The sequence below is a fragment of the Triticum dicoccoides genome, chromosome 1B, assembly GCF_002162155.2.
Source record: "Triticum dicoccoides isolate Atlit2015 ecotype Zavitan chromosome 1B, WEW_v2.0, whole genome shotgun sequence".
In the NCBI taxonomy this organism is placed as follows: Eukaryota; Viridiplantae; Streptophyta; class Magnoliopsida; order Poales; family Poaceae; genus Triticum; species Triticum dicoccoides.
Genome location: NC_041381.1, coordinates 20749181 through 20762963, shown reverse-complemented (window position 1 = coordinate 20762963; position 13783 = coordinate 20749181). Strand labels below are relative to the sequence as shown.

General features: G+C 45.2%; 1 protein-coding gene across 1 annotated transcript in view; it reads right to left on the bottom strand.

Annotated features, from left to right (window-relative positions):
• LOC119316713 (disease resistance protein RGA5-like) overlaps window positions 1-1941 on the bottom strand; it is a 6405-nt gene extending 4464 nt beyond the window's left edge. Inside the window, exon 1 of the mRNA XM_037591096.1 lies at window positions 1081-1941. Within this exon, the coding sequence (XP_037446993.1) occupies window positions 1081-1916 (836 nt within the window). The 5' untranslated portion in view covers window positions 1917-1941. The remainder of the gene's footprint in view (window positions 1-1080) is intronic.
• Window positions 1942-13783: the final 11842 nt, after the last annotated feature.

Genomic DNA, 13783 nt, shown 5'->3' with positions numbered 1-13783 from the left:
CATTCGTGTGGGGCCACCTTCCACTAGATAAGGCAAGGACAATCATCAACCGTCAATATAAAATGGGGCACATGATCAAATCACCCATTCCTCCGGGTATATTCTGCTGACTTCTTGGTTGCTCTATCAATCCAACATACAATCAGATTCAACTTTGGTGGCCGGTGCACGTTTTAAAATCTTCATTTTAAAACACAGTGGGTGAGGAGAAAGAAAGAACTGAGTTTTTCATTCCTTTACTTGCAATTGTTGGTGTATTATTTTCTACAACAGTCATTATGCTCACTATTTATATGTTTTATGCACAATGTTGAGATGGATTTCTTAGACCAATGAAAATATGTTTGAGTGAAAAAAACACTTGCAACAAGAAGTATTTAATTACTCCCTCCATTTTCTTTTACTTATCGTATAAACTTTTTCTAAAGACAAACTTCATATAGTTTGACTAAGATTAAAGAAAAAATATAAAAATTCATATATTGACTCAATATTATTAGGTGCATCATGGAATTAACTTTCATATTGTATATCTTTAGTATAGTAGATGTTGATATTTATATAAATAAATTTGATCCAATTTATGAAGTTTGACTTAAGAAAAATCGTATATGCGAAGTAAAAGGAAATGGAGGGAGAACTATTTATTTAGAATAAGAAGTTTAGATAAAGGAGGGGATGGTCAAACTTATATACTTATAGAATCTTGGAACTAAGTGCATATAACGTTTGCAGTTTAGTGCAAACTACATATGTTAGCAAAGGTAGCCTTTCTAAAAAATTGAACAGGTTCTACGTGATATTACAATATTGTTTTTCAACAAAGGACGGATTTTATTGAGTCAAAATGAAGCATCAGAGGATACGAATATAATGAGCGCACACCCGGCCTCTGCATCACTAAGATGCACACACACAAAACAAAAAAACACGCTGACGAAGAACAAAACCATACAAGACCTAAGCTATGCCTAAGCAAGGAAACAAACATACCATCATAGTTGTGCATTATTAATTGTAAAACTAGCATAGGAAACAAACAAATCATCATAGTGGTATTTTTCTGTAAATGATGCATACCTCTTGTTCTCAAGGAATTGACATAGCTTGTTGATAAGCTGCCTTTCATCCAATATAGCGACATCTGCTCTAGAGTTCCCAAGATCAACAAGGATATCTCTTAAAACCTTCTCGACGCCTGGATTCTGACCGACGGAGACAAATGCCCCACAATCAAAATCACATTTAATCTTCTCGTACACTGCTCTAGCAAGAGTGGTCTTGCCCAATCCACCAAATCCAACGATGGAGACCTTCTTCAAACTCTTGCTAGAGGCGCCACACTCGGTCTTGAAGGAGAGCAAACTCATGAGGTCTTGATCACTCTTCCCATAGATGCCAACGAGTTCTGTCGCTTCTGTGTACAGAGCATGGACACGAGGATCAATAGCAATTGCTTTGGCGGGATTAGGAGCAATACCATCGACCTTGTTCCTGTCATGCCTAGCAGCCACCTCTTGGAGGTGCACCTTGAAAACCTTGATGGCATCAGCTATCTCATGGTGACTCTTGCCTTTCTTGGACATGCCGATCATCTTCTTCGTGAGCCCCTTGAAATTTTCGGCGTTTTCATGGGGCCCCACACCGTCGACATGCACAAGGAACTTGTCGACGATGTCCTCCATGTTGTAGGAGAGATCTCTGATCTCATCAGCCCAGAGCTTGACGTATTTGTCAAGCTGGTGCCGCGGCACCTCACCAACCTTGATGAGAGCATAGTGTATGCTCTCAAGCTCGTTCTGGAGGAGCTCAATGTCTTTCTTGACGCGCTTGTGCAGGTTGTACTCCTCCATGAGCAGCTCGCCCAGCTTGGGGAGCAGGCTGCCCATGGCACCAGTCACCAGATGCATAGCCATGAGCAGGCTACCTTTGCGTGATGGATGTGCGTAGTTGGTTGCTTGTGGGCAGGTGCACTAGATCTGCGGGGAGCGTAAAGCTAGTCAGTGGTATGTAAGCATGTACTACTAGATGGGTAGTTTGTGCATTGTGAAGATGGCGATCACGTGAAAGCATGGCATGGCCGGTCCCCATGGACGTACTACAATAAGTTGTTCAAAAGATGCGCGTTGGATGCCGCCTCGGGCGTCATAAACTAAACTAGAGCTGTGTCTGTATGCGCATCCCCGAGGTCAGATCTGAACCCAGCTGGCCGTTTGAAACTGGCTCCTTGGGAACTCGTAGTCTTGGGCTTATGCGGAGGTTTAGTTTAAGCGGAGATTAACAGTTGTCGTTACCCGGCTCTTAATTGAACTCCTTGGCTTGTTTATGCTCTACCAAGCACCAGGAATACGTGGTGCGGAGTGTGAACATCTGTAATCAAACACAATAAGCGTCTGGAGAAGAGTGCCTCCTTGCGATGTCCCCATCGGCAGCAGGTTTAGAGGGTGTTTGTTTTCAGGGACTTATTGGCTTAGGGACTTAAAAAAGTCCCTGTAAGTCCCATCTAAATCAAACTGGAGGGACTTATAGGGACTTAAAGTGGACATTTGAAACTTATGAAATAAGACTCTCAAAGAGGGACTTATAAGGACTTATAGTTGTAATATGGTCTTATAGGGACTTATAAGTCCCAGGAACCAAACAAGTAGGGACTTTTTAGGGACTTGACACTTATAAGTTGGGACTAAAAAAAGTCATAGGACTTATGAACCAAACAGGGCCTTACTGTTCATTTTGGCCAACGGGAGTGTAGGTTCGTGTCCACGTCAGCGCTCGTTTTGGTCAATGGGAGCGCCGGTTTGTGTGGACGTTAGCGCCCGTCCTTGGTGCCCACACAGCGATAGAGACTATGAAGGATGAAGCGGTGCGTGATTGGAACGGCGAGAGCGACCGGGCAGACAACGATCGGCGCGTTTTGTTTGTTATAAAAGGGCCCGTGCGTTGCAACGGGGACACACAAATTTTAGTAGCTTCACACTTTCTAAAAGCCAAAAAGTCATGGATTCCAGTTATACAGAATATAGAAGTATGTGTTTAGAAACCTTGTGCTCAAAACAAGTTTAGAAACCTGAAAAGTAATTTACCACTAAAAAACTTTACTTGCATTAGGTGCTTTAAAATGTGTTTGTCTAGCAGATACTGATCACAATAATATTGAAATAAGGTGAAAATCACTACTCCTATATATGTGATAGGAACCTTGTGCACTCCATGGCTCATCATATAGACGCCAATCTTGAGAACCATTTCAAAACTAAAGAACGCACGCATCATTGCATACATGATTCTTCCCGGTATATATTTTCCACTGGTCATACAAAATACAACCACAAATTTCCATATATCTATGGTAGCAGTACTCCTTGTCCTGCTTGCTATCATGCTATGCTACTTAACCAAATATAACTATCAGTAGTTGGAAGATTTAGGCATACTTACTGGTTGAAACATATCATCAAACTTGGAAAGCATGTGCATACTTATATATCACCCTATAATTAACTGGAAAGAAACAACATCACCTCAATTCCTTAACTTCTTTGTTCAATGTTGGGTTGGTACCGACCCATCTAGCAAATAACAGCTAGAGTTTTACTGTCTACATAAACAACTAAAATCTCAAGTCGAAATTATAATCGTTTCAGAAGTATTTTCCTGTTCCATTAGAAATAACAAACAAATCTGAGTAGAAAATAGCCAATGCATTTTATTGGTTCATTGAAAACAGTACATAGCACCTACACTTGCCATCTCAAACTTTGAAAGAGGGCTACCTCTTCACCTTGTATCGTTTGACCATGTACTACGTTCGATTGTTGCTTTATATATAAAGCGGAATGAAAGCCTATTTTGAGAGTTCCTCAGCATTCAACATGATCCAAAATTTAAGATTTTCAGAAAAATGAACACGATCCATTGATAAGCAACCCATGCCTTAAAAACTTGCATATACTCCATCTGTACCAAAATACTTGTAGTTGGAAGAACATGTATTAGTTTCCCCAGCCACAAGTATTTCGGTACAGAGGTAGTACAAAATTGCATGCCCCTTTTTATGGAAATCACTGCGGATTTCAGTGCAAACACTCCCTAAACTGGCTACATATTTTCAGTACAGTGCCATCCAACTTTGTACTCCCTCCGTTCACAAATACTATATGTTTTAGATATTTCACTATGGACTACATACGGGCTGACATGAGTGAGCAAACATACTAAATCGTGTCTATATACATCTCTGACTCAAAAAAAAGTTAAAACATCTTATATTTATGAACAAAGGAAGTAGCTTTTATCCAATATATACATATTTATTGATGGACAAGAACATATTTTCAGTACAGTGCGATCCAATTTTTTAAACTATAAATTGTATCAGCAAAACGACAAATCTTCAAAGGCTACATATTTCGTCTCCTGTGTGTTCTAGTGCTTGTTTCGTCACAAATGTGACCTGCAGTACAAATTAAACGTAACATCTTTTAATGCCAAATATGTGAACATTTTTTTAAAATATCACATACTTGCTTTCACGTGGGATTTCTAAAAATTACATGAACTACTTTGTATATTGTATAAACATTTTTTAAATGGCAAGTACATTTTTTAAAATGTAAGAACATTCATTTTTTAATTATATCTAAAATTTAAAGTTGCACCAATAGTTTTTAATGCTGCATTAACATTTTCTCAGCTCATAGCTGTCGCTGTAAGTCAGGTTTACTATGGTTTCCTACCACTTTGGTTATCTTTTGTTTATTTATTAAAAAAAATCACCAGTTTTCAGTGGTTTCCCTTTTTTTCTTTATCTTGCTTTGGTTTTCCTTTCTTCCTCATTGATTTTTTGTTATACTTTCTATGTTCCTTATAATATTTTCTACATTCGTTTGTTTCCATTTTCTTCTTTGTTTCTTTGTTTTTTTTTCTTTTCTTTTGTTTCTTTGTCGGTTTTTACAGTTTTCTTGTCAGTTTTCCTATTTTTTTATTTTCAACGCATGTCTACATTTTTTATATGTAATGTACATTTCTTTTGTATATATTAGTAACAATTTTTCACACATGTTTAACATTTTACAATGATTAACAATTTTTAATATAAGTTTTCGTCTCTACTTTTTTCGTAAATGTTGTAAATTTTTCTTATACATATAAACATAATTTATAAATGTTTAAAATTTTCCAAATAATGTTTTAACGTTATTACGAATACATGCTTTGAACATTTATCAAATACATGTTTTCTTAAAATACGCAGTTCAATTTTCTTTCGTGATAAAAACATTTTTTCTGAACTATGCACAATGTTTTATTATAAATTTTACAAATAGTTACTGAAAATCTCCCGAACACATTTTTGTAAACTTGTGAACATTTCTTAATGTAACATATACTCCCCCTGTAAACAAATATAAAAGCTTTTAGATCACCAAAGTAGTATTCTGAATTCTCCTATATTTCCTTACCGAGGGAGAACTTTTTTGAATTATATGAACATTTTTCAATGATGTACACGATTTTTTGTACACATGATTAACATTTTTTGCATCATGATTAGCAGTTTCTACTTTTTTATTCTCATTTTACATTTTTCATATATATAAAAATATATACACGTTTAACATTTTCAAAAGCAAGACTAATATTTAATAAAACTTTATGTAAAAATAACTTGTAATGTTTGTGACATTCAAAAAATGTTTGTGGCACTCAATGATGGGCACCAAAAATATTTGTGACATTCAAAAAAATTTGACGTGTTCAAATAGGTTTTTAAAGTGTACGTGCCATTTAATAAAATGTTCATCCAGTATACTTAAAATGCTTGCATAATTCGGAAAAAAATTATCGTCCTTTCAAAAATATGTAGCACCTGGCAGAATGAAGAATGGAGGTGATCTCGGATGGATCGATCGGCATTAGCCGGCCGTTACCATTTCCGTCAGCAGGTGTTCGTCGATCGGCCGCACGCAGGTCCTCTCCTGCCAGGTGCTACGTGATGGTGTTTGTCAGTTCGTGCACCTGGTTCGACCGCCAGAAATATGTAGGTTACATTAAAAACACTCATAAGTTTCAAATAAATATTCCGACGTTTTCAGAAAAATGAATACAATGTAAAAAAAATAAAGTTCTTCTTAATGTGACAAAATGTGTGTACCATTAATACAATGTACATGACATTTTAACAAAAAAATCCAGCGGTTCAAAAAATGACCCTGACATTTCAAAGAAATATATAATGTAAAACAAATGGACCATAGGTTAAAAATGTTAATGTCCATTAAAAAATGTATGTGTCTAAAGAAATATTCATGTATTTCAAAAAATTCCCGTGAAATATCTAAAAATATTTATATGATTTAAAAATGTTCATGGGGTTTACTAAATATTTATTGTCCTTACAATTATACATTATGTATTTGGAAAATGTTAATGTGAATTTAAGAAAGTGCTCAAAACATAAATGAAAATTAAATCCTGTATTTGAAAAATATCCTAAGTGAATCAAAAAAATATTTCACGCGTGCTCCAAAAATGTACATTTTATACCGAGAGGAATAGTAGACATGAGTTTCAAAAAAGAAAACCGATAAAAATCAAAAGTAAAAAATAATACAAAAGCAAAATACTGAGGAAAACAAAGAAAACAAATATAATGTGATCAAGCATGCAGTGGCACAGGACCGGTCTGGCTCGATCAACTTAGAAATTCTCCATCAACTATGTATAGTGCTTCCAGTTTTTTGTTCCTCCGCCTAGACATAGCTTTGGTTTTTGTATGACTCTGTTCTTTGCCAGCGTGATCATTTCATGTGCATGTGTTGTGTTTTTCTTGAAACACGGTCCCTTAGGGCCCGATTCATTAAAAAAGGTAGAAGAGAATTACCCGGTGAATTAACGGAAACCCGGACGAATACCATTACAACACGCCAACACGCCCACATGTTAGGGCACCTGACCGATCTGGCTACTCACAAGACCCACACGCACCGTCGAGGAGAGAAACCGTAAAGGTTGACTGCCATGTCATCATCATCACTTCTCCTCGAGTAAGCGACTTCGACTTCACTGCTGGCGACCCGTTGAGACCCCTCCGAACGAACGAAACACAAGAATCTTGTATACGGTTGTGCCTTCGGTAATTCGGTGGTAGTACGGTCATTCGGTAAATGCGGTTTTTTCATTTGGTTAACTTCAGACCCAAGCTTGCAGAAAAATGATCCTGAACAAATTCATGAAAACTAAACATCCTTCCTATATTTTGGTTACATTGGAATAATAAAACCAGAGTAGCAGAGATGAAATAAAAGGGATTACAAGTCATGGGATTGAATTCCACATCCTAGTACACAGCACTAGCTACTCGTCTACTCCTCTCCTCACGAAGAAACTAGAGCGCAGTAGTGGACTTAGTTAGTACAGAGTGCACGCGGACGTCCAGCAGAAAGGAGGGCATGGGGAGCATGCTCGGCTCAGGCGAGGCGTAGAAGCTGGGCCCGGCGAACGCGGCCTTGTGCGGTGTCGTCATGGCTAGCGCCGGCGTGGTCGCTGCTGCGTTGGTCTGAGGCCACTTCTCCATCTGCTCCGGCTCTGCCGAGGACGCGCGGCTAGGGCTAGGCAGGCGCTTGTTGTTGCCGACATGGCGGCCGCGATTTTTGGGCGGTGAGGTCTCGAGTTTCTTGTGCGAGTCCCAGCTGTTAGACTATGTATAGCTTCTGTACCTATGTACGTATATGATACATATTGTAACACAACCATTATATATAATGAGATAAGCCACCCCTAGAGGGTAGTGCTGGTTCCCCAAAACTTATTGTTTTACATGGTATCACGCTAGGTTACGATCGCTTCTGCTTCTAAACCCTAATACCCGCACCGCCGCCGCAGCCGCCGCCGCCTTCACCGCCGCCGCCGCGCCACCGATCGCGCCGCCGCCATGTCGAGCGCCGCCACCATCGGTTCCACTGTTGCGAGCTTCCTCCCGGCCTCTCTTGCGGCTCTGCTCAACCTCCCGCTCGATGCCGTCTCTGTTCCGGCTCCGATCGGGACAAAGAGCATCGGCTCCGTCTTCTCCACGCCGCCGGCGTCCTCGCTTGGGCGTGACCTCGTGGTCCACACCACGGCGCCGCCGTCCGCTGCGGACTCCGCAGGCGTCGTCCCGCCGCTCCTGCCGCAAGCGGATCACACTGCCCCGCTGGCGGGGTTGGCGGCGTCCGCCCCGGCCGCGGGCCTTGCGGCGTCCGCACCGGCCGCGAGCTTTGTGGCGCCCGCCCTGGCTGCGGTCCCGCCTCCTCCCGCATCGGCTTTGGTCCCTCCGGCTGCTTCCATGGTGTTTGCACCCCAGGCATCCTCCTCGATGGGATTGTCTTCACCGCCGCCGTTTCACTTCGGTCATCTCATCACCATCAAGCTCTCCGCCGACAACTACATCTTCTGGCGTGCGCAGGTTCTCCCGCTCTTGGGGAGTCACTACCTGCTAGGCTACGTCGACGGATCGCTTTCCTGCCCACCCGCGCTGGTAGACAGCGTGCACGGTCCGGTCTACAATCCGGCCCATCGCGTCTGGACGGGGCAGGACCAGGCGAACCTCTCCTCCATCCAGGGGTCGCTCTCGCCGGCAGTTGCCGGCCTTGTTGTCTTCGCGAAGACGTCTCATGAGGCCTGGACCATCCTTGAGCGCACCTTTGCAGCGCAGTCCCAGGCTCGTGTCTCTGCACTCCGTCGTCAGCTTGGAGAATGTCAGAAGCTTGACTCCACTGCCACTGAGTTCTACAACAAGGTCAAGGGCCTCGCCGACACATTGGCCTCCATTGGACGGCCCCTCACCGACTCCGAGTTCAACTCGTTTATTGTCAATGGTCTTGATGAGGAGTATGATGCCTTAGTCGAGATCATCAACGAGCGGGGCAACTCGACACCCATGCTGGCACACGAGGTTTTCTCTCGGCTCCTTCTCACTGAGCAACGGGTCGAGACTCGCCGCACCAGGGGCACTGGCTCCCTCTCGGCCAACGCCGCCACCAAGGGTGGCCGCTCTTCTTCATCACCCCGGTCTCCCTTGGGGCTGCCACCGTCGCCCGCCTCGGCCCCCCACCTACTGTGCCACGTGTGTGTCAGCTTTGTGGCCGCGATGGGCACTGGGCCTCCAAGTGTCATAAGCGCTTCCAGCGAAGCTTCCTTGGTCTTGGCAATGACGGCAAAGATACACGCAACAATGCCCGTCAGGTCGCCATGGCTGATCATCCCGCGCCGCAGAAGCAACAGGGACACACTCAGTCATACTCCATCGATCCACACTGGTACATGGACTCTGGGGCGACAGAGCATCTAACCAGCGAGATGGGGAAGCTTCACACTCGTGAACCCTATCATGGCTTCGACAAGATCCACACCGCCAATGGAGCAGGTATGCACATCTCTCATATTGGTCAAGCATCTCTTCTCACTAGACATGCCAATAGGAGTCTTCAGCTTCGCAATGTTCTTCGAGTTCCATCTGTGACCCGTAATCTTCTTTCAGTTCCTAAACTCACACGTGATAATAATGTGCTTTGTGAATTTCACCCTTTTGATCTTTTTATTAAGGATCGGAGCACGAGGGACATTCTTCTTAGTGGGCGGTTGTGCCAGGGCCTCTACCGTCTGGAGCATCCTGGTGTCGCTCGTGTTTTCAGTGGAGTTCGGGTCTCTCCGTCACAGTGGCATGCTCGTCTTGGTCACCCGGCCACACCTATTGTCCGTCATATTTTGCGTCGTCAGGAGCTTCCTAGTTTGTCTAGTCATAAAGATGTAGCAGTGTGTGATGCTTGTCAGCAGGGGAAGAGTCATCAACTTCCTTTTTCGGAGTCCAGTCGTGAGGTGAAACATCCTTTAGAACTTGTGTTTTCAGATGTATGGGGTCCTGCTCAGACTTCTGTCAGTGGTCATAATTACTATATCAGTTTCGTTGATGCTTATAGTCGCTTTACCTGGCTTTACCTTATTAAACGCAAATCTGATGTGTTTGATATTTTTGTTCAGTTTCAAAAACATGTTGAACGTCTTCTCAAGCACAAAATTGTTCATGTCCAGTCAGACTGGGGGGGCGAGTATCGCAACCTCAACTCTTTCTTTCAGTCGCTTGGGATAGCTCATCGTTTAGCATGTCCACATACACATCAGCAGAATGGTTCAGTCGAACGTAAGCATCGTCATATTGTTGAAGCTGGTCTTACTCTTTTGGCCCATGCATCTGTTCCGTTTCGGTTTTGGAGTGATGCTTTCACCACTGCATGCTTTCTCATCAACCGTACTCCTACTCGTGTTTTAAACATGAAGACTCCCATTGAGGTTCTCCTTAATGAACAACCTGATTATACCTTTCTCAAGGTATTTGGGTGTGCTTGCTGGCCGCATCTTCGTCCATATAACAAGCGCAGGCTTGAGTTTCGTTCTAAGAAGTGTGTTTTTCTTGGCTATAGCTCTCTTCATAAAGGTTACAAATGTCTTCATGTACCCACTAATCGTGTCTATATATCTCGGGACGTCGTGTTTGATGAGCATGTTTTTCCCTTTGCCAACCTTCCTGTGTCCACTGTCGAACCACCATCCCTGCATTCATCCTCTGTTGCTTCTGACCAATTTGATGATGTTGCATACTCTCCTTTGCTGTTACCTAACCATGGTGCAGGAACCGGACGTGGAGCTCGTTTGGAGCTGTTGGAGGATTCACGATCATCATCGTCGTCTTCTGGTGGGCACGTCGATCGCCCTATGTTGCATGGCATCAATTCGCGTGCCCATGCATGGTCACCCGACGAGCCCGTCGCGCCGAGCATCTCCACTGCTCGGTCCGTTTCGCCAGCGGCCGCCGAGTCGCCCGCGGCTCGGCCCGTCACGCCGTCTTCGCCCGCGGCTCGGGTCCTCACGTCGCCTTCATCAGCGGATCGGCCCGCGACACCGGCCGCGCCACGGCCCACTATGCCGAGCTCGCCATCGGCCCGGTCTGTGATGTCGGAGTTGCCAGCTGCTTCGTCTGCTCTGCCGGTTTCGCCGGTGGGTCGGCCTTCTTCGCCAACCGAGTCCGAGGCTACCGTGACTGGCTCCTCGTCACCGGCTGACTCGTCAACGTCGCCGTCCTCCAGCCCGTTGCAGGCTGCTCCGTCGACCTCGGTGGTTCCTGTGTCCCGACCACATACACGCAGTCGCAGTGGCATTTTCAAACCTAAGGAACGTAAGGATGGTACGGTTGCTTGGTTGGCTGCTTGTTTGGCTGCTGCTGTTGCGGATCCATCTTCTGAGCCTCGCTCATATCAGGCTGCCCTGCGCATTCCACATTGGCGAGAGGCTATGGAGCAGGAGTTTCATGCTCTTCTTCGTAACAAGACATGGACTCTCGTTCCTCCACCACCACGGATAAATGTTATTGACTCAAAATGGGTATTCAAAGTGAAGAAGCATTCGGATGGATCTATTGAGCGTTATAAAGCGCGACTTGTTGCTCGCGGTTTTCGGCAGCGTCATGGTCTTGACTATGAGGACACCTTCAGTCCTGTCGTCAAGCCTACCACTATTCGGCTTCTTCTCTCCATTGCTGTTTCTCGTGGTTGGTCACTTCGTCAACTTGATGTGCAGAATGCTTTTCTACATGGATTTTTGGAGGAAGAGGTTTATATGAAACAGCCGCCTGGTTTCTCTGATCCTGATCGTCCTGACTATATCTGTCGTCTTTCCAAAGCACTATATGGTTTGAAGCAAGCTCCTCGTGCCTGGCATGCCCGCCTTGCCTCTGCCCTTCGTGCTCATGGGTTTGTGCCGTCTACTGCTGACACTTCATTATTTCTTCTACAGAAGCCAGAAGTCACTATGTATCTTTTGATATATGTCGATGATATTATCCTTGTCAGCTCTTCTCAGTATGCTGCTGATGCTCTTGTCTGCTCTCTTGGTGCTGATTTTGCGGTCAAAGATCTTGGGAAGCTTCACTACTTTCTTGGAGTTGAGGTCACTTCTCGTGCTACTGGTCTTGTCCTTACGCAGAAGAAGTACTCCTTGGAGTTGTTACAGAGAGCTGGCATGCTGAAGTGCAAACCGACCACCACACCCATGTCGTCTACCGACAAGATAACAGCTGTTGATGGTGAGCTTTTGTCTCCTGCGGATGCCACAGAGTACAGGAGCATTGTTGGTGGACTTCAGTACTTGACGATCACGAGACCAGATATCTCTTATGCTGTTAACAGGGTTTGTCAGTATCTTCAGGCTCCCAGAGATACTCATTGGGCTGCTGTTAAACGCATTCTTCGTTATGTTCAGTTCACCCTGACATTTGGTATGCATATTCGGCCGACTTCCTCTCGGGTCCTTTCGGCCTTCTCTGATGCAAATTGGGCTGGTAGCCCAGATGACAGGCGATCCACGGGGGGTTATGCAGTATTCTTTGGCTCTAATTTGATCGCCTGGAGTGCTCGGAAACAGGCTACTGTGTCACGTAGCAGTACTGAAACTGAGTACAAGGCTGTGGCTAATGCTACTGCAGAGATTATTTGGGTGCAGTCTTTGCTTCAGGAGTTGGGTTTGTCTCAACCACAGCCTCCTATTCTTTGGTGTGATAACATCGGTGCTACATACCTTTCTGCAAATCCAGTATTTCATGCCCGAATGAAACACATTGAAGTTGACTATCACTTTGTACGGGAACGCGTATCACAGAAGCAACTCCAGATCAAGTTTATCTCATCTAAGGATCAACTTGCAGACATCTTCACTAAGCCTTTACCGCTGCCACAGTTTGAGGCTTGTAGGCGCAATCTTACCCTTCTCAGTTCTTTAGAAAGTGGCTAAGATTGAGGGAGGGTGTTAGACTATGTATAGCTTCTGTACCTATGTACGTATATGGTACATATTATAACACAACCATTATATATAATGAGATAAGCCACCCCTAGAGGGTAGTGCTGGTTCCCCAAAACTTATTGTCTTACACCAGCGTTCGATGGAGTCGGCGCGTCCGGGGCTCCTGGCGCCCTGTGACGAAGACGACGACGACGACGACATGGTGGTGCGGGGCGCCTTGTATTTCTTGTGCGAGTCGGCACGGCAGGCGCTCCCGCTGCCCTCCTCCGACGACGGCGAGCTGATTGAGCTGCATGGATTATTGTGGCGTTTCTTGTTCCAGTCCCACCTGTTGACGAAGTCCGCGCGGCCTGCCATGGCGGACACCAGCATGGTGAGGATGACACCGTGCGGCGTCGGCAGCAGCGGCAGCATCTGGCTCCTGGGCGGCGTCGGGAGCAGCGGCGGCAGCATCTGGCTCCTGGGCGGCGTCGGGAGCAGCGGCGGCATCTCGCTCCTCGGTGGCGACGGGAGCAGCGGCGGGAGAAGAGCTTCTGCGGCCATTGCTAGCTGTTCCTGGATCAGCCTACGCGCGAGAGGGAGATGTCGATCGGTAGATTGTTTGATTAATTGATGGAGACGACGATGCGAAGAACGCCACAGCACAATGGCCTGGGGCACGTATTTATTGTTGCCGCTGTGCATGTGTGTGCTCGTTCCCGACCCGGATCGGGCCTGTCCGAATCCGATAAGCAGCGTGGACACGAAATGTTACAAGCCACGCGCAGGACCGGAACAACCGTATCCACGCACCGTACTTCGCCTCGGTGCGCCGGCCGAACGCTCGGCCGGCGCCCCTCGCTGGCTCGTTCTTTCCATGTACGCTAGGTGGGCCTGAAGCGAAACGTTTTTCTTTTTCTTATGTGCTTCTTCTTCCTCTGGCGAGCGCCTCCCCGCCCCGCCTGCAAGCATG